This window comes from Monodon monoceros, unplaced genomic scaffold (assembly GCF_005190385.1).
Source record: "Monodon monoceros isolate NGI ecotype Baffin Bay Population unplaced genomic scaffold, NGI_Narwhal_1 Super_Scaffold_12, whole genome shotgun sequence".
NCBI lineage: Eukaryota > Metazoa > Chordata > Mammalia > Artiodactyla > Monodontidae > Monodon > Monodon monoceros.
This window is the reverse complement of record NW_021703768.1, coordinates 137,151,712-137,176,638: the sequence shown is the minus strand read 5'-3', so window position 1 is coordinate 137,176,638 and position 24,927 is coordinate 137,151,712. Positions and strand designations below refer to the sequence as shown.

General features: G+C 38.1%; 1 protein-coding gene across 1 annotated transcript; it reads right to left on the bottom strand.

Annotated features, from left to right (window-relative positions):
* Positions 1-8,342: 8,342 nt before the first annotated feature.
* On the bottom strand, positions 8,343-23,892 carry GABRA6 (gamma-aminobutyric acid type A receptor alpha6 subunit). The gene is made up of 9 exons (XM_029217522.1): positions 23,589-23,892; positions 23,271-23,389; positions 22,618-22,685; positions 20,416-20,636; positions 20,248-20,330; positions 19,792-19,935; positions 19,228-19,380; positions 17,761-18,020; positions 8,343-8,946 (listed from the first exon to the last, which is right to left on the bottom strand). Exons 1-9 carry the CDS (start codon positions 23,624-23,626, stop codon positions 8,671-8,673), a joined length of 1,362 nt encoding a protein of 453 aa, XP_029073355.1. The 5' UTR covers positions 23,627-23,892; the 3' UTR covers positions 8,343-8,670.
* Between the last annotated feature and the right edge of the window lie 1,035 nt (positions 23,893-24,927).

Here is a 24,927-nt window from a genome sequence, read left to right as displayed (position 1 = left end):
AAAACCAGGGGTGGCCTTACCTTCCTTATAACTTGTCAGGACACTGCTGTCATTGACTCCCTTTCCATTGACCCGGTAAGTGCTCGGCTCTAAAATTTGCCCACATCCTGGCGAATGAGTGTTCTGAGCATACTAGGTATTTTACTCCTGATGCTCTCTGGATGCTCGCTGTCTGTACGGTACTTGTGGTATCTGGTTGCAGTGCCCCCTACATACCTGACCCAGGGATATGGGGAAGAGGAGCAGACCAAGATTGCAGGGGTCCTGCAGGGTCTGTAGGGGTGGAGTGTATGGTCAGGCCACCCAAGATGACTCTTCTCTTGGTCTCGGTACATCCCCTGTCTGACCAGTGCCTGCTTCACCTACACCCCATTCACATTCCTGACCTTCTTAAATATTGCCCCCACCCCAGCTAGTGATTTAGATCAGAACATCTCCACCATGATAGCTTATCAAAGGGGCCATGAGGGGTGTGCCTCTCTTCTACTTTCCCTGGTAACGGATGAGACAACCTGAGGTCAATTCCTCCTATAACTGGTAACCTCCCCTTGCCCCTGGGAGTGAAGACTGCCGCCATGTCCTGCCCACTGTCTGCAGCACATAGTGGGGTGTCACTCCAGGACCTTGTTTTCAGACGTGTAAGATCCTCCATGCATTAAACCACTGATGTTTCTTTCACCGACTCCAGGCTCTTTCTTCAGTCTTGAGGATGGGCAAGTACAGGGCTTGTAGGCCTGCTTGGTGCAGCCCATCACTAAGGTTGTGAGAGTTTAAGTAAGTTGCCTAAGATGGTATGTTTTAAAATGTTTAGCTGTCCCAGAAAGCCTTCATAGTCTATGTTCTCTCCTGTGAGCCGTAGCCTCTTCCATGTTATTTCCATTGTTAGAGAAAGGGGACTTTACTTTCGGTCAAGATGTCATGGGAAGAAATTTGTGCATACTTGTTTGCTTCACATACACAGAAATGACAGATTTTTAAAAATTATAAATCAATGGATAATTAGTCATATTCAGAAAAGAAGAGAAATCTCTCCATGTATCAGCAATCTCTTGCTGATAAGTTGGTATGCAAGTCATATGGGGGCACAGCAGTGGGAATCATATTTAATCACTTGAATGTTCTTGCAGTAACTTGGTACAATACAGAATCTAGCCAGGGGCAGGGGCCATGTTCCTTATCAATAGGCTGTAATTGGGATAGCACAGATTACTTGTCTACCTTTGCAAACCAGAAACTTGCTGGTGACCTGTGGCCCAGGAATAGAGCAGAAGCACCCTTGCAAGTACATGGAGCCTATCTGTGATACTTGGTGAGGAGTATAAAGTTCTGCAAAAGACAAAAATGGATCTTGAATCCTGTCTGACCATGAGATACTGTGCAGTTAACACCACCTGTGTGAACCTAAGTTTCCTCAATGGAACAATGTGCATGAATAGAATCTACTACACTGAATGGTTGTAATGATTAAATCAAAAATATATGTAAGTACTTATAAAAATATCCTACTTCTGCTAAATAACAAGTATTTACTACTGTTAAGACCAAATCATTTTACTTCCTTTAACTGCTTTTGGGAGAAATATTTTAAAAGGTGTCACATACCCTTCTGACATTTTAAATGGAGGTCATGGAAAGCTCATTTTAAAATTGTTATAAAATAATAGAAATTTAGGTTGTTAAAGGATTTTGAAAATCATCTAATCAGACCCTCAATTATAAAGATGTAGGAATAAAGGCCTAGAGAAGTAACTGACTTGTTCATGGTTTCACCTCACCTAGTGCAGGAATCTGTTCCAATGCACTTGCACCAGGGCAGTGAGGCATTACTTTATAATGGAGGGCTGTGTGCCCCGATACACAATGAGCCCACAATTTTGAAACTGATTTTTATATCTACTCTCTAACTGCTTTCTGTCTGCTGTCATTTCTACTTTCGGTTTATCTGATTCTACTGCCCCCCTATTTCTCCACATTTCACTCCTCTTATCCACATTGGGATAAGAAACAAATTAACCAGTGTGAACTAGGTTTAAAATATAAATGTGTAAGCTTTGAGTGAGGGTGGAGTGACTCTGCTGTGAGTAAAACACTTGCCTTTCAGTACCTTTATTTTGGTTTATTTATTTTGACTATTTCACAGCTGAGGATGGTGGTGGGAGTTGAGAGGAATTCTGGGCTGAGCATCAGGTTATTGGTTTTCTGAAAAATTGAAATCCCAAGAAAAGTGAACTATGATAAATGTGAGGCATTGTTGCATTAGCATTTGGATAAATGTGAAAATTAGACATTGAGAATGAATTAATGACCATCAACCATCACCACCAAAAAAAAAAAAAAAAAATCCAAACATGGTAACTAAATTAGGAGATGTTAATGTGTTGAATTAGAACTAAAACGTAAAAGTTAAAGAAGGTAGTCTGTCAATCCATTTTGTATTAATTGAGAAGCAAGCAAATTAATTTAAGAAATGTAAGAAAAGTATTTATATATTGTCTTTTCTGACTCTACGTAAGTCATCTAGTCTGCACGAATTGCCGTTCCAAGGGACATTATGTTATCATAATGCTAATCTCTAGTTTCCCCCCAATATTTACCCACATGCTCACGAACACATGCCGTCAGAAAGATGAATGTAGCTCAGGTTCTGGAGGATTTAAGACAATAATTGTCATCGATTTTTCTGGGACAGAAAGCATTAGACTGGCAAAATCATGGGTTAAGAACATTATTAAACCATAACACATATTCAAATAGCCAAACTTTGTAGGAAGCTCTTTGAAAATGTACCCTTTGGGGCATCACTCAAACTTTTCAACAGTAATTTGTGGCTTTATTTTGTTTTTGGTGTGATAGCATACATTTTATTTTTGTACCAGCTAATATCTGTTATCAGGAAGTTTGTGATTATACATTTCATAACCTGACATAAAATGTTTTTAACCTTAATTTCATCAATTGCATATCAATACTTAATACTAACATATAGTAAGATGCTATGATGATGATACTATTACTACTCTAAGCGATCACTTATTATGGTGCTTTGTATGTGCCAGTCACTGTTCTGGGCAATTTATGTGTATAACATATATCATTTGATTATAACACATAGAAATGGGCTTTTACTAGTAAGTGGTTTCTAGTAACAAATCTCCCTGCTCCTGTATGGCTCCCCCACCAGCTCATTATGGCTTTTGGAATTCAACCATTAAGGAAGAATTTTCAAGAGCTTACACTGGACACCAGAATAGTTTATGTCTCAGTCTGTGTTTGTGCTTAAGCTACTGTCACTTAGTTGCAAACCCACCCTTCTATACTTGAGAACAGTGGCACTAAACTGCACAGTTTTCATTTCTCCTTTTAAAATGCTTCCTACTGAGTTCTGAGAATAGGGGGCAGTATAGGGAGATGAGAAGGCAGAAGGAAAAGTAAGAAGGGAGTTCTTCATTCCTTCTTAAGCCTCTTCTTGCATAAGGAGCGTCTTCATACTTTTCCCTCTACTTTGGCAGACCTCTACTTGATTCTTACTGCATTGCCAGGAATGGCCTCATCACTCCCCTGGCATTGACCCCTTCTTAAAGGTCTGAGCCCCAGCTCCTTGGGAATCTTCCCCTAAGATGATAACTAGCCCTTTTTCATTTTACCCCAGTCCTAAGGATGGTAGCTGTTTCTCTATCTGAACTTATTTGATGCCAGAAGATTCTGAGGATTATTTGGTCATGTCCGTGTCCTCTGATGAAGTACTGATCTCCTTTCCAGTGGGAAATGAAATACTAGTAATTCATAATGTAAAGTTATATTACAATTAATTTAAATGATCACTTCTTATTGATTATAATGAAATATCCTGAGAACCCAGTGTCTTCAATCCTTAATTCTTATAGTAATCATGATTGCTACAAGAACTGTGGGTGAGATGCCTCTTCTAACTGCACTGGAGAACGTAGAGACAGAAATGTATAAACTCAGGGCTTTTAATCCTCAGTTCAAGCAATAGAGAACAGAGGAGCTTCTAAAGCACTTGGAAGAGTCTCTTTTTCTTATAGTGCAGGGCTGGTTTCTTTTAAAAAGTAGATGCATATTTTAATTCTGCTGATTGCAGAATTACAATGGAAATCAAAATCTTACACTTGCCATGTCTCTCATGAAAAAGCGAGGATATTAATTGGGAAAGTGAGACTGAAACTTGTATGGTGACATCTGAGGGGACTTGAACAATGCTGAGAAGCTTAGAACTCCAAGGCTAAGATATCTTAGTAGTGGAAGAAATCTACCTTCCTGGATGTGAGAAAACTATCCTGCTGTTGGATTAAGACCCTTCAGTAATTCTGTGCGATAAAGAACTCCAAATCAACCAGCTGGGATGCTGACTGAGAGAAAAGGATAGTAGAAAAAGGAAGTTATTTATATCTACTACAGTCATGTGACTAATTACAGAAATGGGGACTACAGGAGCTATGTATAGTTTATTCCTTGCTTGCTATTATTTTCACAGAGATAGATATAGCTCTTCCTATCCATAAAGACCACATAGATATTTAGACATATTAATATTTGTATATATTATATGCTTTCTTTTGACCTCCTTTCTCCTATCCCCTTACTGTTTTATATAAAGGTAGTTTCTCATAGATAGGTTTACAATTGAGTCTTTAGGAAACAGAATATTCAGGTGGGACTCTGATTGTAATAGAAGATTAAATATAATCAGAAATGGTTGCTGTGATTGTTACCTAGACATGAACACAATGGCTGTTTGCATTTTGTGTATCTCCTTTTTGGACTAATGAAGACAGTATTTTTGTTTGTATGAAGAGTAATTGCATCTTATGATTGTGAAACAGTATAAGTATGTACAGAGGTGTGTGTATGGTACCAGATAACCAGGGGAGTGAATTATTTCAGTTATTAAGCATTTTTCTGTTGGCTCCAAATCCAACCTTCTATACTCTATTTTGTGATACTCTGGCTGAACTCCTTAATTTTCATTTCTTCTCTGCCACTAGGATTTCTGTCAGGTTCTTCCAATAGGAGGGACTCAAGAGAGACTAGAAATCAGGTGAAAAGAGAAAGGAATATTCTCCCTGTTATAGTCTTGCTTTGCCTTCACCTTGAAATGACAGTTGATTCCAGTCTCCAGTGTTTGGTTCTCCCAGAACCAGCTTCATTTTGCTCTCCCAAAGATAGCAGTTTCAGCCGAGCAGCCCTTCCTCCCTGCAAGTCTGATCTCAAATGTATGTGTCCTCCCTCAAGCTCCTGAGATGCTAGCAGCATGTGGGCAGACCTCAGAGGTCTGAGACCCCGGTCTGAGGAGCCCCTGCTCTGATTACCTGTGATACTCATATCAGACAGGTGGTACCCCGCCCTTGGGGGTCTGATTCCCAGCTCTGGGGTTCTCTTCTCTGAGCTGCTGAGCTAATACTAACCCCATCCAGGTGATGCCCTCTCTACAGATGATTAAATCCAGCTCTAAAAGGCCACTTGCACAAGTTTTTAGGTTCTGTTAACCCTGTCATCTTCCTTTTGGTGTCTGACTCCTGCAGTTACTATCTCTGTGTTGCTCATTCTGTATTAAATTCTCTCTGTTGAAATACCTTGTCTGGTTTTTATTTTATGCAGTCCTAATTTGGTCTCTAATAGCTGTATGAACTAGGATAAGTCATCTGCCCATTCAGAGACTCAATCCCTTATCTGTTTAGTTGGTGGGGGGACAGAAGGGATAGTATAAATAATACCAAGGTGGTTTTTCCCAAACTGTTTTCTGGGGAATGCTAGTTCCAGCGTTTCCTCCTTGCAAAATAATATTTATGGCCATGTGGATTTGGGAAATGTTAAATACTATAGCAAACTATGAGAGAATCACAATGCACATAAGCATAATAAAGGCTCTGAGAACTCCAGCAGAAAAGAAACGTATTTTGCTTTGACTCAGCATCTCCCCTCAAATTTTTTAACTGTTAAAATTTAACAGAGTTAAAAAATTTTAACTCTGTTAAAAATTTTTAACTCTGAAACTGTTCTATTTTCAGTTAACCTCTGTTACCACCCCATGATATACACTGAGAAATAGTATTCTCTAGAGTTCTTAGCAGTTCAAAAGTTTTGCAGATTTTTTCAAGATCCCTTGAAAAAATTGAGGAGAAATCTAATGCCTATAATATGTAATGATTTTAGTGGGTTTTACTTATCTGTTTCAACTCCACGTATAGATGTTGACTGATAGTAATGTGCTTTGCAGTGAAATGTAGAATAAATGCTGAGGCAGGTCAGGATACAAGGAAAGTTATTACAGGAAATGAAAGACAAGGCGAGAGAACTCTGGAGAGGATTACAGAATAGACTCGCATTGTATGGTTATGGTTAAGTGAACAAGCTATGTATTCACACTGCCTAGGTATGGCTCTCAGCTATAACGCTTGAGTGCCACTTGATTTTGAACAAAATTACTCATCTTCACTGTGCCTTGGTTTCTTATCTTTAAATGGAGATGACAGCAGTATATACTTTACAGGTTTGTGAAGATTAAATGTAACATAGGATATAATGTGATTAACACCTACATAGCATTTAATTATTTAATGTACTCTCAAAAACAGGAGCAGGCTTTGTATAATGACTTAAGCTAGATAGAAAAGAATAGTAATGGGGCTTCCGTGCTGCAGTGGTTGAGAGTCCGCCTGCTGATGCAGGGGACGCGGGTTCGTGCCCCAGTCCGGGAAGATCCCACATGCCGCGGAGCGGCTGGGCCCGTGAGCCATGGCCGCTGAGTCTGCGTGTCCGGAGCCTGTGCTCCCCAACGGGAGAGGCCACAACAGTGAGAGGCCCGCGTACCACAAAAAAAAAAAAAAAAAAAGTAATGAAACAAACATAAGCTGTTCAAAATGGAAGGACCTTCAGAGGGTGTCCATTCCATCCCCCTCGTCCTATAGGTGAGGCTAGAACTATGTCTTCCAGAGGCTAAGTGATTTTTTTATGAGCTAATTAATAGGGAAGTTAGATGGATATCTCAACTTCCTCACCCTTAGTAGAGAGCTATTTCAATTAAACTCTAATTTGTTTGGCTGTAGAATTTTTTTGTATTTTCCTGGATAAAGGCAAGAGGTAGTAATTCCAGAATATTTCTTTCTGGGTTCAGAGTTCTGGCTGATCTCAATGATGTTTAAGACCCAGCTACAACTCATGAGGGGTTTATTGATTTGCACAAACCACACCACATGCTTTCTCCCACTCCTAGTTCCTGTTTCCCTAATACCATTCTCTGTGGGAGAAACATGGGTAGAGTTAGCATCAGAAAGAGCTGGAATAGTAGAAAGGAAGAAAAAGAGTTTCATTCATTTTTTCAGCTTGATTGAAGTACAGCTGATAAATAAATATTGCAAGATACTTAACATATCCATCATTTCACGTATTTACTTTTTTTTTTTCTTTTTGGTGAGAACATTTAATTTCTGCTCTCTTAGCAAATTTCAATTACACAATACAGTGTCATCAACTATAGTCACCAAGTTATACATTAGATCCTCAGACCCCATTCATCTTATAACAGAAAGTGTGTTGAGTGAGCAGAAAAGAGATGAAGGATTGACTTTTTTAATATATCCTCTATCTTTATTTTGCTGGTTACAGAATTCTGGGTTGAAAATCATTTTCCCTCAGCATTTTGAAGATGTTGTTCCGTTGTTTTCTAGCAGGATTGACTATTTGAATACAAATTCACGTGTTTTTTTTAGAGCTGGGTGACCAAGCCTGGCTGTCCCATACCTTCTATCTCGCAGAATCTGCAGGGACACTAACACTGGGGAGGTAACCACTTCATTTCCCCATACTTAAGGAAACTTCTGAGCTTTATTAAACAGCTTTATTAAACAGACCCAGAGAACCATGTTTATTGTTGTTTTGTTTAGTGATACACTTAGAAAGGTAAAGCATATGAGATATAAGAACAGTCATAATATACAAGCCTTCTACCACTTCATGGAATTATGAATGAGCATATTATTTTAAAAGGAGAGCTTAGTGAGATAAAACAACACTGTACTGCAGTCCAACTAAAGCTATGTACAAATGCTTATATAATTTATGATCTATGTATAATTCATATGTATACAAACACCATATTTTATTGAGGTAAAGTAGCACAGCAAGGTTAAAAACAAATGGCTAAGCTCAACACAGGCTTTATAATGTCACTGAAAGCCATGTTACTAGCATAAAGGCCTCCAACATGCTGGTATTAACCTACTGATAAATATTTAGACTATTTATATTTTGTTCTCTTGAGAACTAAGCCAAAATAAACATTTTAAGGCAGGCTTTGGAAGTGTCAGCATTTCTTATTTTTATTTGCTTTGTGATAAACGATATTCACAGTGACAATTAAAATATTGAACAATGAAGGACAGATTGGCAACTTCATCTTGAATCCATTTTATCCTTTTATAAAATTTTCTCTAATGTGCAGAAAAGTCATATTTTTTACCAACCTTCACCTTCCAATTTTGAGGAGTAACGTTATTGCTTTTCTTGCCCATACATGCTTACTCAAAGCTATGTGTTAGAGATTTTCAATTTCGATTTCATGTTCAGAAAAGCATCTATACAAGTCTCATTGCTATTTTTAAACATTCAGAAAATGAGAACTCACAGAATACAGGTTATTACGGCTGCAACCTATTCAACACTGCTGCTCACTTCCATCGTGTCTTTGGAAAGATAAACTATCCAGTATACAAGGTTGAATCCTGCAAATGCAACTGGGAAGAGAATCCGAGAATACTGGTCTATTTTACTGGTACCCGCAAAGGTAGGAGAGAGGGGTGGGGGGGTGACAGGTGTTGACTGTAAGATGGGAGCTCTCGTGAGGACTGTGCTGGCCTTGGAGGATGGAACTATTGGCAGTGTCAGAGAGGTGATTCTTTTCTTCAGATGGTACTTGGAATCAGGATGCTGTAGAGGAAAAGATACATATATATTCAGCCTGGGTAAAGGAATAGACATCCCTTAATCATTCATTTTTTCATCATTGGCAGATAGTTACTGACTACTTACTGTATAAGTTAAAACATCAGCGAATTCTTGAGAGTAATTGATGGCGCTACTTTTCCAAGAAAGTGGTAAAACAAATTTTAAAAACCTCGATTTGCTAACATCCAACGTCCTCTAATTTAATACATCAGCAATTGATGCTAAGCATGTTCCATGCCCCAGAAACTGTGTTGAGTGTTGTACCATTAGGAGATAAGCCAGGTTACAAGGGCTTATCCACCCACCACCCCAGTTATGCATAAACCCATAGGGCAATGGGTATGGACAATGAGAGGGAATTTCATTTGGGAATGTGTGGGCAATTACTCAATACAAGAAAATAACAGCTCGACTAAATGGTATCATTCTTCTAGACACATTCCCAGCCTACAGCCTAATCTTTACCATTCATAAATTGGAACCCACTGAGGTATCAACAACAGCAAAAAAATATAAAGGTGCTCATGTACATCAAAAGCCAGTGACGAAATAGAAATACCCTTATATTGAGTGGGATGGCTGTTCTTCCCTGGAAATACGACTACCTCTTGGTTCAGAGTTGTATATTGAGAGCTTTCTGCTTTCCATTCAGAGCTTCTCTACTGGTCTCCTTCCATCTTAAGTTACCAAAGTGATATATTTACTAACCTCAGAATTGTCATATGTTCTTTTCTATCATGAGATTTTCTGTTCCACTGAAATCATAAGACAACCAATCCTAGTCTTGAAAGGGATCTTCAGTGCATTAAGTAACAGATGAGAAGGCTGAGGTCCAGATGTGGGAACTGCTTCGCCCATAGTTTCACAGCCCGTAATAAACCGCCTTGGTCAGTCTCACTGCTTGTTTCATCCCAGCATTTTCTCACCTTTAAAGTATTGAGCCTGGTTCAGAGACTCTAATTCTATTTGCGTTAGACTCCTTTCATAATGGTGGAGACTGGGGGGCTTCCTCTGATTCTTACCCTTTCTTGTCTACGGCCTCTAACAATCACTCTCCTTGTGGCCAGGTTGCCCTTGCTGGGTCCCTGCCTTCACACCCTGGCTGTACATTAACCCTGCTCTCGTAAAACTGCCTCGTTTTCTCCTTGGCAGCAGAATTACCACTTTGCTGCCTGGCAGGGTGTGTTACTCACGTGGACACAGACTCCTGGAGCTTTAGACAGCAGCCCCCCCACCAACAGGATGAGGCCGCCACCTCCCCTGTGCTGGTTGAGCCACAGGACCAGAATTAACCACCGACGTGGTGACATTTGGACTGCGGGAAACAACAACCCTGAGAACCTCTCCTCTCTATACTCCCATCCTGAATTTTGCTTTTGATTTGTCATGGAAGTTTGCCCAGTATCTATAATAGTCATCATAGAGAGTTCAAGCCCACTGTGCTTTTAGGGACCATGGGAAAATTTGTTTCTTTACCAAAAGCAAAAATAAATCAGTATGAAGTCTGATTTGACATGACCATGGTGGATTTCAAGCAAAGAATATCTTTATTTGTTATCTGTTGACCCAGTATTAGGCTAGGTACTCTGGACAGAATTAAGTAAATCATAGGTATTGGAGGTAGAAGAGAATTTAAAATAGAAGAGTGCCAAGTCTACTGATCTTGGATAGGAAATAAGTGACATTTTCTATTAAAAATATGTGACAACCCAGGACTACTGTGCCCAGGGCCACTAGACAGTGTGTGGATAGGACCAGAGTAGTGGTATTTTGGTCTCAATGCATGCTACCTGTATTAGAGAATAAACATAGCATTGTCTGCCAAGAGCTTTCTATCATGTTTCTCAAACTCTGATTTGAATTTTCATCTATTATATATGTTATTAAAATATTCTCCACCTGAAAGAGCAAAATTTGTCACTGTTTAATTCTTCAGAAAGAGTTCTCTTCCTCCCAGATATAAGGAACATTAAAATATTTTACTCTAGTAAATTTTCTAAGGATCATATTGGAAAGAAAGAGGGCAAGGCTTTAGAGCAGATTTTCTTCTAAACACGTCTTGATTTTTAATAGCATGCATTGTCTGTCTGACACCTATGTTTCTTCCTTTTTGAGGGAGAAACAGGGCAGACATGAATAAGTTCACTGAGATGAAAGTGATTATAAACCATAATCTAGCATAAAAATGTAAGGCATTGTTTCACCTCTCTCTCTCTTTTGGAGATGTTGGGAAAACTTATTTGTCAATCTCTTGGCATTGTCACAGTGTCACAAATGACTTAATGAAGATTGCTGAATAACCCTTGTCCAGAGTTAAGCAACATCGTTCACCAACTAACAGCATGAAAAATTTATGCACAATGGCATTAGCCTGGAATTAAAGGTCTCCTACAGTAGGATTCCTCTTTTCCTCATCTGCTTCCCCAGACAATCTCTATGGAGGGTTGCTTAGGAGTTAAGAGGGCAGCAGAGTCAGAAAGCCCTAGACTGCAATTCCATAGATACTACTTAGCTGCTGTATGACTCAGACATGCCTTAGGAGTCACTGACTCTCCCTAAGCTTACATTGAAATCAACTATACTTGAATAAAAAAAAGAAAGAAAATTAAACAAAAAAGAAAAAAAGAAAGGGACAATTACTGTTTCAGCTGTAAGGTTTTTTTCTTTAAGAACTTGAGAAAGGAAATGTGTTCTTCCTCTGTACACATTTCTGCCTACCTAACTGTTACAACTCTCTGCTGTCATCACCTCTTCCCTGTAAATACTATTTCCGTTGTGCTTTATCCCCTTTCCTGACATGAAATCGCCTTAGTGGTAGAGGGCATATTATTCTCATGTGAAGCGTTCCACAGTGCCTAGCCAGTGCACAGAACACAGTGAACGCTTAATAAACATATGCCGAATAAACAAATGAATGAAAGTCTAAACATTTCCCAAGACTTTGGAGTCAGGCAAAGAGAAGGGAACAAAACGTTTTATGATTATTTTACACTATATTTTAGCATATTGTTGATATTACATTATATTATCGTTACCATATCTAAATGCTTACCATTAACAAGCACTGCATGGCACTTTGCATGCATTATTTTGCTTATTCCTAGGAAGAATCTATCATGTAAAAATATTATTTTCATTTCAGAGATGAGCAAATGAAGGTGTAAGCAGAAAGCTCACACAAGTAATAAGCAGTAGTACCTCACTCAATCCCTCTCAGATGCCTAAGATCATACTCTTTTTTTTGCGGTGCGCGGGCCCCTCACTGTTGTGGCCTCTCCCGTTGCGGTGCACAGGCTCCGACGCGCAGACTCAGCGGCCATGGCTCGCGGCCCCAGCCGCTCCGCGGCATGTGGGATCTTCCCGGACCGGGGCTCGAACCTGTGTCCCCTGCATCGGCAGGCGGACTCTCAACCACTGCGCCACCAGGGAAGCCCCACTCTTAATAAATATTACTTTTTCTTTCCATCAACTTTAGGTTTTAGGGCATGGTTTCTCAACCACAAAGCTACGGATATACTGATACTTCTTAGTTGTGGGAACTGCCCTGTACATTATGGGGTGTTGAGCAGCATCCCTGTCCTCTACCCACAAGATGCCTGTAGCAACCACCTCCTCGGGGTTTTGACAACCAAAAATATCCTTGCTCCTTGACAAATGTCCTCTGGGGGAAAATTCACCCACCATTGAGCTTCACTGGTTTAGAATTACACTATCTCATTGCCCAATGATGGCTGGGGGATTTCTAGCAGGGCAGCAAATACAAGGTGCTCAAGGAAATGCCAGAGGACTGGCTAACCCACACGCTGGATAATCAGCTCCTGGATAATTGGGAATCGGCAGTGTAGGAGACTGGACACCTAAAATTTAGAAGAATCACACTGAATTTCTGAAATGAAAAGAAAGCCAATATTGCAAACCATTCAAGCTACAGGTTCGTGTCAGATCCCGCCTGCTCTATTGTAAGCTCAGCAGCTTCAGCTGATGGTAAAATAAGCTTTTGTCAGAGTCCAGATGAGGGCTCAGCTTGGGGCTGTCACTGTTTTGAGTGGAACGCCTGTGGTTTCGAATTTTTCCGGGGCTCCCCTGCTGTTCAGTGTCATCCTGCTTTGGGTATTTTTAGAGCACTGTTTTGTTTTAAGTAACGCCATATTGCAAAGGTACTTGGAGTCAAACTGGACTTTGTGACAATCAGTTATTTGGTATAGGGATGAGGCATTTGGGAAGTACTTAGAGCAATTCTGATACAGCATTTAGTGAGTCTAATATATTAAAGAAGAGGGGGCAACGGGTTACCTCTTAGGAGAAATATTCTAACCAGGGCTGCATTACTCAAAGGACAAACAAAGTATCTGCTTTTAGAACCAGTGAACAGGGGCACCAAAAACAAGAGAAAATATTTTTGAAAACATTTATTATTTGACCTTTTTTAAGCTACATATTAATCATTATGGAGAAAATAAACTCTGTCAAATGTCCTCACATTTATTTTACAGCTGGTAGAATTGAGGAGCGGAGACAATTCCAGAATGCCTGCAGAGAAGCAGCTTATTGGTAGCAATCTGGTGGGTCAGTGGTGCTAGTGGCATGTCTGAAAACCATACTGGAATGTTTGGAGGGTGCAAAAAAGGAATATTGGATGGTGATTTGATGGAAGGTATAGGGAGAGAGCCAACCACCTACACCCCTCATCTAATCCACCCCACCCTCTCTATAAGTCATATGACGGCGCTACCATGAGGAAGGGACATCATGATCTTTCTGGTGCTCAGAGTCTCTGATGGTCTTAATTCAACTGTTCATTCTTTGGAGTAATGGTAGTACTGAAAGAAATCTTAGCACGATTTGGAACAGGGGAGGTTAATCTTTCAGTATGCTATGATTCATATTTTTCTACACAGGTGAAGGGCAACATAGTAATGGCCCAGCAGACGTTCCAGTCTTGAAAAGAGTACAGGAAGGACAATATGTCTTATTTCCCTCTCTGTGCCCAAGTTTCTCACAACTGACTGAGAGTTTCTAGAGCAGGGCCAGGCTCATCTTTCTTTTCTCTGCATAGGCATCACTTCCACCACAATCACCCCTCCAGACTGAGTTAGGTACTCTCTCATGGCTTTTTTTCAGCCTTCTATACATATCTAACTACAGCCTTTATCACAGTATATTGTCATGGCTCCTTGAGTAGTTTCCTCTCTTCCTGCTCAACAGGCAGCTCCATGATGGAAGAGGCCCTATTGATGTCACTTACTAAGGTAGCTTCAGCATTCTACAAAGGATCTGGCAAAAAAGCACTTAACAAATAAAGGCTTATGGTATGAATAATTTGATGAACACATAGGTACTCAATAAATTGGTGTCGGGTGAGAAGAAAAAGTAAGGTAATCAGTATAAATATAGTTATTATGTTGACCAATTAAATTTTGGTCCACTTAGTTTGTAGATAATTTACCAAGAACATCACACGTTCTGTGAAAAAGAGAAGCCACAGGGCTTCCCCGGTGGTGCAGTGGTTGAGAGTCTGCCTGCCGATGCAGGGGACACAGGTTCGTGCCCCAGTCCGGGAAGATACCACATGCCGCAGAGCGGCTGGGCCCGTGAGCCATGGCCGCTGAGCCTGCGCGTCCGGAGCCTGTGCTCCGCAACGGGAGAGGCCACAACAGTGAGAGGCCCGCATACCGCAAAAAAAAAAAAAAAGAAGAAGCCACATTGGATGTATTGATGGGTAGGGGGCCAGGGGATTCATTCTTAGGAACATAGTGGTGAGGGCTTAGATTTTTAAAATAACAAGAAAACTAGCAAAACATCCAGAAAGAGATCAAAGTCTAAACTTGGTCTTATATATAAAATAAATCTACCCCAGACACGTAATAAGCTCTGAAACAGGAATAACTCTCTAAAGCCAAAATAGCATACTAAATAAAAACAATATGGAAAGATACCCTATAAGCAGGAAAGAAACTGTGGACAATTTCTTCTCCAAATCCAAAAATGTAAAGTCTCCACTTCCAAATGCCTTAAAATAAGAAAGATTAATACTCTATAGAGCACTTCTGAAGATTTAGTTTTAGATGTCTCTTCAGGTGTGAGTACTAGGCTTTAAATGCCTGAATTTCTTTGTCATTATTATAATAAATTTCAAGGTCAAATTCAAAGTGATAAAGTTTTCACGTTCATTCTAAGCAGTTTCCTGTGAAAAGCAATGTGTATATTAAAACATACAACTTAGAATCACATGAAATATCCAAGCACTTAATCTCATTTCAACTTTACCACATTGGTTTGCTATTTCAATGTCCAACTTACTCAAATAATGTTATTTTGATTACAACTGAATAGGCATTTTAAAATGTCATGGTATTTGAAAGAAAAAATGACCTTGCAATCATAATATACCATTGTGCTGTATAAATTCGAAATGTGTAATTTGTTTGTTCCTCTATATTATATAAGGCAATAGCCAAGTTTTGACATAAATAAATAAAACTGTACATGTTCTATGTAATCATCTATATTTTTTGATGCCTACAAGGTTAATATTGTTAGGTTTGGTTACTTTTCTTTTTACACTTTGACTTAGCCTTTCAGAAACAAAATTCTCCTTTTCATTGCCTTGGAATATTTTAAGTGGACCCAGGTTTAGAAATATAATTTTTTGTAGGGAAAAAAGTCAACTTGCAAGGAAAAAACTACTTTGAGATGGTTTAAATGCAATTTTTTATCCAGCTTCCCAAAGAACCTGCTCATTATATGTTACTACTTTAGAACTATTAGAAGATAGTTTATATGAAGACCTGAGATCTTAAATTCCATCTTATTAATAAATTATACCTTTAAAATAATGGACTTAGGGAACGATAACTATGCTTTCTCTAAGGATTTGAAATCATATTCTTCTTAGTAATGTATATTTTAAAAGAGTTGAAGTAAGGAAGTTGGTCTTCCTTTTTGTCTCAATATCAAATCAGTGACTATATTCAAAATCACTTTTCTTAGCCTCTTTTTCATGAATTTCTTTTTTTATTTTTACTGTGTTTATCAAATAAGAAACTGTTAAATGGAATTATGATAAATATTAATTCTTCTTCCTTTCCAGCTATATGTTAAGATAATATATGACCTTTGGACAATATGTCAATTATATACCTATGTAAGTACAGATAGGTTGTAACATAATCACTTATTTTTACAAACAAAATAATTCTCAAAAATATTTTGAATTTATCTTTTCTGAAATATATAATTTTCAAGTCTTTTGAACTGGATCCTTAACATATTTGTTACAAAATTTATATTTTTGTGAACTTTCAAAGCACACACACGTATATAAAGAAAACATCATTAAATTAAGGGAAGAATTTTGGGAATAACCTTACCTACATACAGAAAATGTTTTATCCAGTGGTACGCACTCTATTATATTTCAGTCTTTGAAAAAGTGTTGGGCCTCAGCCTCTGTAAATCTGTGGATATTAGGAGTTCTGGAATCAGTTCCTAGTTTTTCTACCAACTAGTGCCTAATGTTTTCCTTCTCTGAGGCTCTGTTTTTTATTCGTAAGTGTAATTAGACCAGATTACTGGATGGCAAACTTTTTTTTTTTTTTTTTTTAAAAACAAGGTCTAATTCAAGAAAAAAAAAGTCTTTAAATTACATATTGCCACTTACTTATCATGGGACTGGTCTTATCCTTTAAAGAAAATGTAAATTCTCTAACAAGTTTCTAAGTTTATCAAAGAGAAAAGTTTCAATACAAAATTATCATTTAAAGCCAATAAACATCTGAGTATTTGGAAAGTAAAACACACATAGCTTTATAATTTTTATCATAAGATTTAACCAAGAATTAACTGGGCTGTATGTGGTTTTGCGATTTGGAAATAGAAATGAGAATTGATCAGTTATAAAGAAATTTTCAGTTCAAAGTGTCTGCATTACTTGATTTTGTAGAGCAAAATTTTCCTCATTTCAAGAGCTACTTGTTTATAGAGTTTGTTTTGAAATAAAAATGTACACTTGTCAATCAGTTCTATAATCCAGTTTTTAAAAAGTACATGCGATTTAATTGTGAGAATTTATTCATATGTGAAATTGAAATTTGGGGGCACATTTAAGACCCTTGAATTATTAATGCTATCATTTATTTTTTATTCAAAAAAACTTTGGGGACCAGAGGTTAGCCACAGCAAATCTAAACTTAATTTTATAGGTATTTCTCACTGATTGTGTCTCAAAAAAACCCACATTAATATACATAATAATATGTATATTATGTACATATAACATGAATGTGAACATGAGAACGTTTTCACATGAGTCAAAAACTTGGCTTATGACTCAGCATTCATAGAACCTAATATACACATTGTGCCCTCCTGAAATAAAGCAGCGAGTGGATTTCTAACAGAAATGGTCCATAGGAGTCCCTGTTTGTTTCCTTCAGACTCTGAAACCTCATTAGGAACTTTTTTTTTTTTTAACTTTATTCTCCCTAGTTGGTATAACGGAGCCTGTTCAAAGGAAACATCTAAAGGCTAAGAATTTTCTGTCTCCTCTGAGAGCTTGCAATCTGCCAGTATTAGTGAGGGTGATGAAAGAGGAATACCAAAAGTTTAGAGCAAAGATAAATGAAGGATTGTTGCTTGGCTTTTTTCTGTGAAGCTGGAGAAGAAGTTGGCCTTGGAACCAAATTTATGTAACTCATGCCCCACTAATATTACTTTTGGACTATTTAATTGTTTGTGGTAACTATTCCGGCTACCTTTTCCTATATGGTAGCTAACATTAGAAAAGTAAACAATTACCAAAACAATCTCAGCTTCCAAGGGTTCAGTCGCTTTTGCTATTGTCACTGGGGGTGAGGCTGCAATCTGTGCCTTCCTTTTGGCCTTCTGTGTCTGAAGATTGGTAAAGTAGTTGACAGCTGCGAACTCAATAAGAGCAGAGAAGACAAAAGCAAAGCAAACAGCTATAAACCAATCCATGGCGGTCGCATAAGACACTTTTGGCAAGGAGTGCCTGGCACTGATGCTTAGAGTGGTCATGGTTAAGACAGTGGTGATCCCTAGAATGAAACAGAATGAGAAATGCACTATTAGCATTTGCAATCCAATAACAAGATCAAATGGGAACATGATGGTGGAGAGGATTTTTGTTACAAATGTATTTTTTGTTATTTTATTATTTTTAATTGTTCACAGTTATCATAGGCATTCACATTTTGGTTTCCTTCAAAGCCTAGTGTGATGATGTGTATTAATAATAATATATTATAATATAATAGCAAATTATTACATAACTAATAAAGCTTTGAACTTCTGATCAAATTTAATGCTGATATAATCTTTCATCATATTTAATAAGTCTATTTGGTGTGAATAATAAATATAAATTAGATGTCTCAATTTTTTTTATTTCTAGCTTGGTTTTAAGATAAAATATCTAATCATGAGAAAATAATTTCATTACTCATCTGCCAGCAGTCTTCTGTCTTGGAGGATTTATATAATTCAAAGATGGTAAATATCAGTATATAAATAATCTTTTATAACTTGCAAAAAGAGATCTATTTTAGTATGGTAAATTAAAAAGTCAAAATTCATCTGAGATTTCAATTAAACTCAGGTCTTCCCTATGAACTACTAAATTTATAATCACAAAAACTGAGAAAAATATTGGATTTTGTTACAGATGATATTTTTCTATTATAGCTCTTTTTCTTATTTCATTTTGTTCCATCACACTAGTAGTGATTCTATACATCATAAATGTAACTAAATATTTAGGTTGAACAATGGGGAAACTGGTGATATTTATCTATTTTTAGACCTAAAAAATGGCAATTTTTTTTAAGATCCAACCTAATAAAAGTGAGATATAATTTATGTATTTGTGGGTTCAATATCTTGGCCTTTGTTTTCATTGCTTTACATGTCAGTTTTTAATTTTCTGCTTTCTTTTTTTAGTTATGAAAAAGCAAATTGAGTTTAAAAAACAAAAAAAAACCAACAAAAAAACAACTCTCCTAAATAGGGCACGTCAAAGTCACAGGAAACCAGCCAGAATTCTTGCTGAGACTAATCTTTTGTTGATTCGCCACACAATGTGAGATAAGATGAGGGTCATTTTATATGATACATGTGTCTGAATGAGATAGGAGTTTATTTCCTTTGTGGGTTGAAAAAGTGCACTGGTGTGAACATTCCCCTAAGATACACAAGCAATGTGAGCTGGAGGATGACAGAAAGTAGAGCCCAAAGAGTGAAGCATACCAAAGACAGTTCTGGCCGGAACAGACTCCTTATTAATCCAGAAAGACACCTGGGAAAGAATGACCGTCATAATGCAAGGAGTATAGATCTGTATCATAAAATAGCCCATCTTCCTTTGCAAGTGGAAATAAACTGTCATTATTACGTATTCACCTGTTGGAAGACAGGTATATCAGGATTATTGCTGTTGACAGTGTGCAGAAAGAATGCAACTGGAAATAAATCTTGCAGATCTTTAAATTAATATGGGTGGGAAGAAAACAAGCAAAGGCATTTTTTCAATGTATGACAAAGCTACTCAATCAGCAGATGATAGATACATCAGCTCGTTGTTTTCTGTGGGGTTCTTTGTGTCATATATATACAAAACTACTCACTCCAAGGCTACACAAATCTTTATATGCACATGGTTGCAAAATCAATTTTAAATAAAGCTACTTATCACTTTAAAACATCAAGTTTAGCTGAGGATGGATAATGCAGAAGAAAAAGAAATAGATATTTTGAAAATGTGCACTGGAGTCACCATGCAGGATTACATCCATGCGTTGGTCAAATGCTTACCTGTGTTAGATTTAATTGTCTCACTAGATACTGTTTGTCCAATCAGATCATACTGAAGGAGGCTTGAAGATTCTTCTGGGACTTCCACTGAGTAAAGTGGTCCTTTTTTCCATGTATATATGATTTCACTTTTGGGGTAAGCATCTGAATTTTTTAAACAGATTAAACAGAGAAGTAAATCTGGCTAATTGTGTGTTTTTTTTTTCTTTCAAAGCAAATCTTGTTCATTATAAAAAGGAAGTACAAACAAAATTTTTAAATGATTTTCTTTAATCCTGGTGACCAAAACCTCTGACTGTATGATTGAGAGAGACATGATTAAGTAAGTTAATTCCTGGAATCGTACTGAGAACGTCAGAGTAATATTTCTCTTTTGCTTTCCAGTGTCTGACTAAAACCAAATAATTATGTATTTTGAATGCATTATTTGACTCTCAGAAGCTTTTTGTAACTTACAACTCCCAAACTTGAGTGGACAAGCATGCCCATCCATAGGAAAGTTAACCAGCCTCATAGGACAGTCAGCGTTGATGGTAAGCCTAAGGAACATTGAAATAAGTGGTTCTGAGTTAGTATGATGGACAGATCATTTGGGCAGAGGAAGTAGAATTGGGGAAACCTCACCTCATGGTGTATAGAATTGTTCCATTCTGCATTATTCTGAAGAGTTTGTTAGGAGTTGTCATATTGTGAGCAATTGATTTTTTGCCATTCCTGAAAAAAGTGTCAGGTGTCCAGATTTTACTGACCATCAGGTTATTCAAACTCAGAATCTCAGCTGGCCCCCCAAACTTCAACCTCTCATCAGTCCAAGTCTGGCGGAAGAAAACGTCCATTGTATACTCCTAAGACAAAATAAGAGATTCATGCATGCTGGGCAGATGGCTTATTAAGAATAGTTTATTCACTAGCTTACATACCCAATCTTAAAACGTAAGAAATGAAGCAACTTTTGATGACAATAACCTATCAGGAAAGTGATAATTTCAGTGACTTACTATGTTTTCACACTCTAAGATTGTAATATTTTTATAAAAGGTAGCGTTGTATTGTGCAAACCTCTCTCTTCCACCTTCACCCTCCTTAACATTCTTCCTCTTTTTCTGTCAGTCGTCCATCTCTTCATCTATTGACCTATTGAGTTCCCCCTCCTTAATTTAGAAGAAAAATAGAAAAAGATTTAGTCTAGGTTTTATGCTGACCTTCCTACCATCAGTGAGTCTAACCAGTCCCTTAGCAGCTTGTTCACCTTCAAAGGTATCTCCGAGCAACATGGTACCACTTAGTAAAGTTCCAAGGATAGAGAAACTTTACTTGATAAGCATACTCTTGTCTGCACATCATGATTGTTTTATACTGTTCTCAGAGAACATAAAAGCAAATGTTACCATGATTACCCAAACAGAGCATCATTTAAGCATGCATAATCAAAATTATGAGTTTTAATTTGTGGCTTTTATGAAATAACATTAAAAATCTTAAGAATTATGATAAGGGCCTTTGCAAAAGTCAATGATAAATAACAACTTATAATTAGGTCGAAATATGGCCAAGAATTGCTTTGCCTACTTTATATGTTCCTTTATGAGACCTATTACTGCAAGTGGTGATTATATTTTAAAACTATAATTTGACACACAACATATCCATATAATGATGATCCAGGCTATAACAAGCCTCTCTTGTACAAATATAAGATGTGTGTCTTAAAAAAGAGACACATGCATAAAATAAATTCTAAGTGTCCCCAGATTTCAATGGTACCGTAGAATATGGTTGTGGTTATTTATGCTTGGGGTGAGTCAGTACTCAAATGAAAAAATATGATAGTTAAATAATTGAGAATTCTGGAGAATGCTGACTCTAATTTCTCTCAAGTCTTAAGACATTTATCTCTTAAATAAAGTACTCCTCACTCTCTCCCCCTCTTCTGTGTTGTTTTTTCTTACTTCTCTTCTCCTGCCCCCCTTTCTCTTTCTCTTTTACTCCTTCCTTTTTCCCTTTTTTTTTATTCCTCCTCCTTTCCTTTCTCCTTATCTTGTCAACTCAAAAAGCAGAAAATGAAAGTATCTAATAACTGTTTATCTAGAATTACATTCCCCTAGTACATTTAATGCACCACTTTAAAGAGTTATGTTTTTCTTCAGTTTTAGTATTTATATTTTACTTTTAGGGGGACATACCACCTGAGAAATATGAAGGAATATCATAATATACTTTGTTCTAGAAGGCTGGTTCAGGTTTTCATTGCTGCTTACTATAAATACCCTCTTATGAATCCTATAGCCATCTGTACCTGGAACAGAGTCCCCAGAACACCTATTGGTCCATTTGCAAACATAAAAGGTGGAATGCATTACTCTTTCCAAAGGACTCCCTTTACTGTTTTAATAACACATACCGAGAAAGATACACTGCCAAAACAGCTATGTTTTAAATTTAATAGACATTCTCAATATACACTTATGTAGCATACCATCTTTGCTGGTTTTTCTTTTTTCTCCTCCAAAAATTTACTAGGACTTCATAAAGATGGGGAAAAATCTTCTCTTTGTAGGGAAGAATAGATGCATGATATGTGAACAGAAGAGAGGATATCACCATAAAAGGCCCCTCAGATTAGTACTCAAGCAGAGCTTTTAGTGAAATGTGAAAGAGATGAAGCCAGGAATCTGCTCTAATGGCCATTCCTTCCCAGCAGGAGCACACGTATTGCTTTTGGATCTGGAGCCAAGTTTGGTAACAATGCCCCTTATCATTCATTCTGGGATTCAGCCCTCTCCCCCAACTAAGCAAAATTACTCTCCTCACTCAGAGCTCACTCACCATCTCCACATCTGACACGGGCCCAAAACTTGTTACATAAATGTCTGTTTTGACTTCAGTGACAGCACCTGAAATGAGCCCAGAGGGATGGGGGCAATTATCATCAATGATGTTAAGGGGACTGAACTGAGCAACTCTATCACAAAGCCCCTTCTCATGGCCAGAATCTGCAACCCATCCTAAAGTAATTCCAGCAGCAGGAATCCTTTGAATTTTCAACTTTACAAACTCACACCAGTTGCATTATTTTGAATTTATTCTGGCAAAATTGTGAAATTTAAGGAATGGACGAGAACTAGGTTAGTATTCTAAAGAAAATTACAACAATAATGTTTAGTGATGGCATTAATGGGACAAATGCTAAAGAAAGTGTTTTATAAGGCAAATCTCATTTTACACTCAAACGCCCTATGAGGCAAGCACTGTTCATACACCCACACTACATTTGAGAAAGCTGAGGCTTAGAGAGTTCAAATGACTGGCATATAAGGTTGCGAATTGAGGAAGGGACAGAGACTGGATGGGAACATAAACATGGTCCCTCCCCAAGCCCTGCAACCTGCCACTCTGCTATCCTGAGGCCTCTGTGCCTTGGAATGGCAGTAAGGGGGAAGAAAAGCACAGACGTTTGGTCTAGTAAGGATGCCTCTCACCTCCAAATCCCGGTCGCAGCCGATTATCATAGCCTTCAAGCAAGTTGTCCAGGATCCGACTGATGTTTCTGGAGTAGAAGTTTCCTTCATCTTCCAGTTTCCCTAGGGCATTTTCTACCCTGTGAGTAGACAGTCAATGACCCTCAGTCCTGGCCTCAGAGGAAATAGGCTGTTCATTCCAGCCTCGTCTACCCCACCACACATACATGCCACACCACCCAGGCTGCTTCCATGATTTGGTATACAAGTCACCCAGTGGGTGTGTGCTTGCCCTTTTCTCCGAGCAAAAAGGAAAAATCGGAAAAAAGTCTTACTCACCATAGAATAATGTAGAGCCAGGGCAGAGGCGATGCCATCCTGCAGTGCACTGAAATGCCCAGTTCTCCCTCCTCCTGGGTTCTCCTCCTCCCAACCAGCTCCCCTTTGCCAATTAACTGGAGCAATCTCCCGGACCACTCATAGCCCTTCTTGTTTGTGTCTGGCCAGTAATCCAGTAGGTGAGAAGGTTGCCAGCTAAACTTGCAGGGTTCCCCTTGCTCTCTTCGCTCTCTGTTCCGTCTTTTCACATGGAACAAGGTGGTTTGCGGTCTTAGAGTACGTCCTAATGGACACTTAGCCTCCTCTGACTGACTTAGTTGGGAAATGAGAGTCTGAAGGGACAGTGCATGGTCAGAGAGCAGTGACAATAATCGAATAAGGCATAAGGAGAGATTAGATGGGAGAAATCCACTGCTAGTTTTGGCATGGACTTCGCAGGGCCCTGTGAGGAAATCTGGAAGGCAGTGGCATCTTGCTGATTGAGATTATGTTCCAACGGGCTCAGCATTTATTATTTCCGTGGTTCACAGAAGGATTTCTACATGGCTTTCACTGCTTAAAATGTCTAACAATATTGGGATCCTTTCAGATTCTCTTTCTGATTTCACCAGGTTTATTGCATCAGATGCCCCTTTCCTCTCTATTTAAAAATTGGTCCTCATTCTTCTTTGGAAAAAGCATTTATAAGACACCAGAATTACATTCCCACAGCTCTTGACCATCTTGCTGTTGGATTAGCATTTTTTTAAAGTGTTGAGTACTTCGCTGATCCTTCTTGTCAAAGGTGTGGCATCTCCAGCTAAGATACAAAGTTCTACCACTATCTTTAGAAACCTGGCCAGTTTCATGAATGCTGCCTATAAGAGACAGTCTGGAAGTAGCTTATTAAGGTTCCCATGTAGAAATGCTGTAAGAATAAAGCATCCATAGATAATGGCTAATGATGATGTTGCTAGCACTATTTTATTAGGCTTGCCACAGGTCAGAAGCAAAATGTTTGAACCCAAGAAATAGCATTCTCCGCCCAGTCTGGTAAGGGAAAGTTGGAGTAAAAAGAAGTCTCTTTAAACTTTAAAATTGTAATCTTTAAAAAAATAAAATAAATAAAGTATTGTGAATATATATATTTAATTCAGGAGCATAAGAGCAAGAAGCAAATGTCTTCTTCAGCATCTTCCAGCCCACTATCCACCTAGTTCACAGTCTGTATTTTTAGATTCTACAAAAGTGATGGTAACTTGATGCCATACAGCACAGTCTTAAGAGTTATTTCTGAAGACCTAAGTCATTTGAGAAACATCAAGAAATTAGCTATAAACAAAACAACAACAACAGTGAA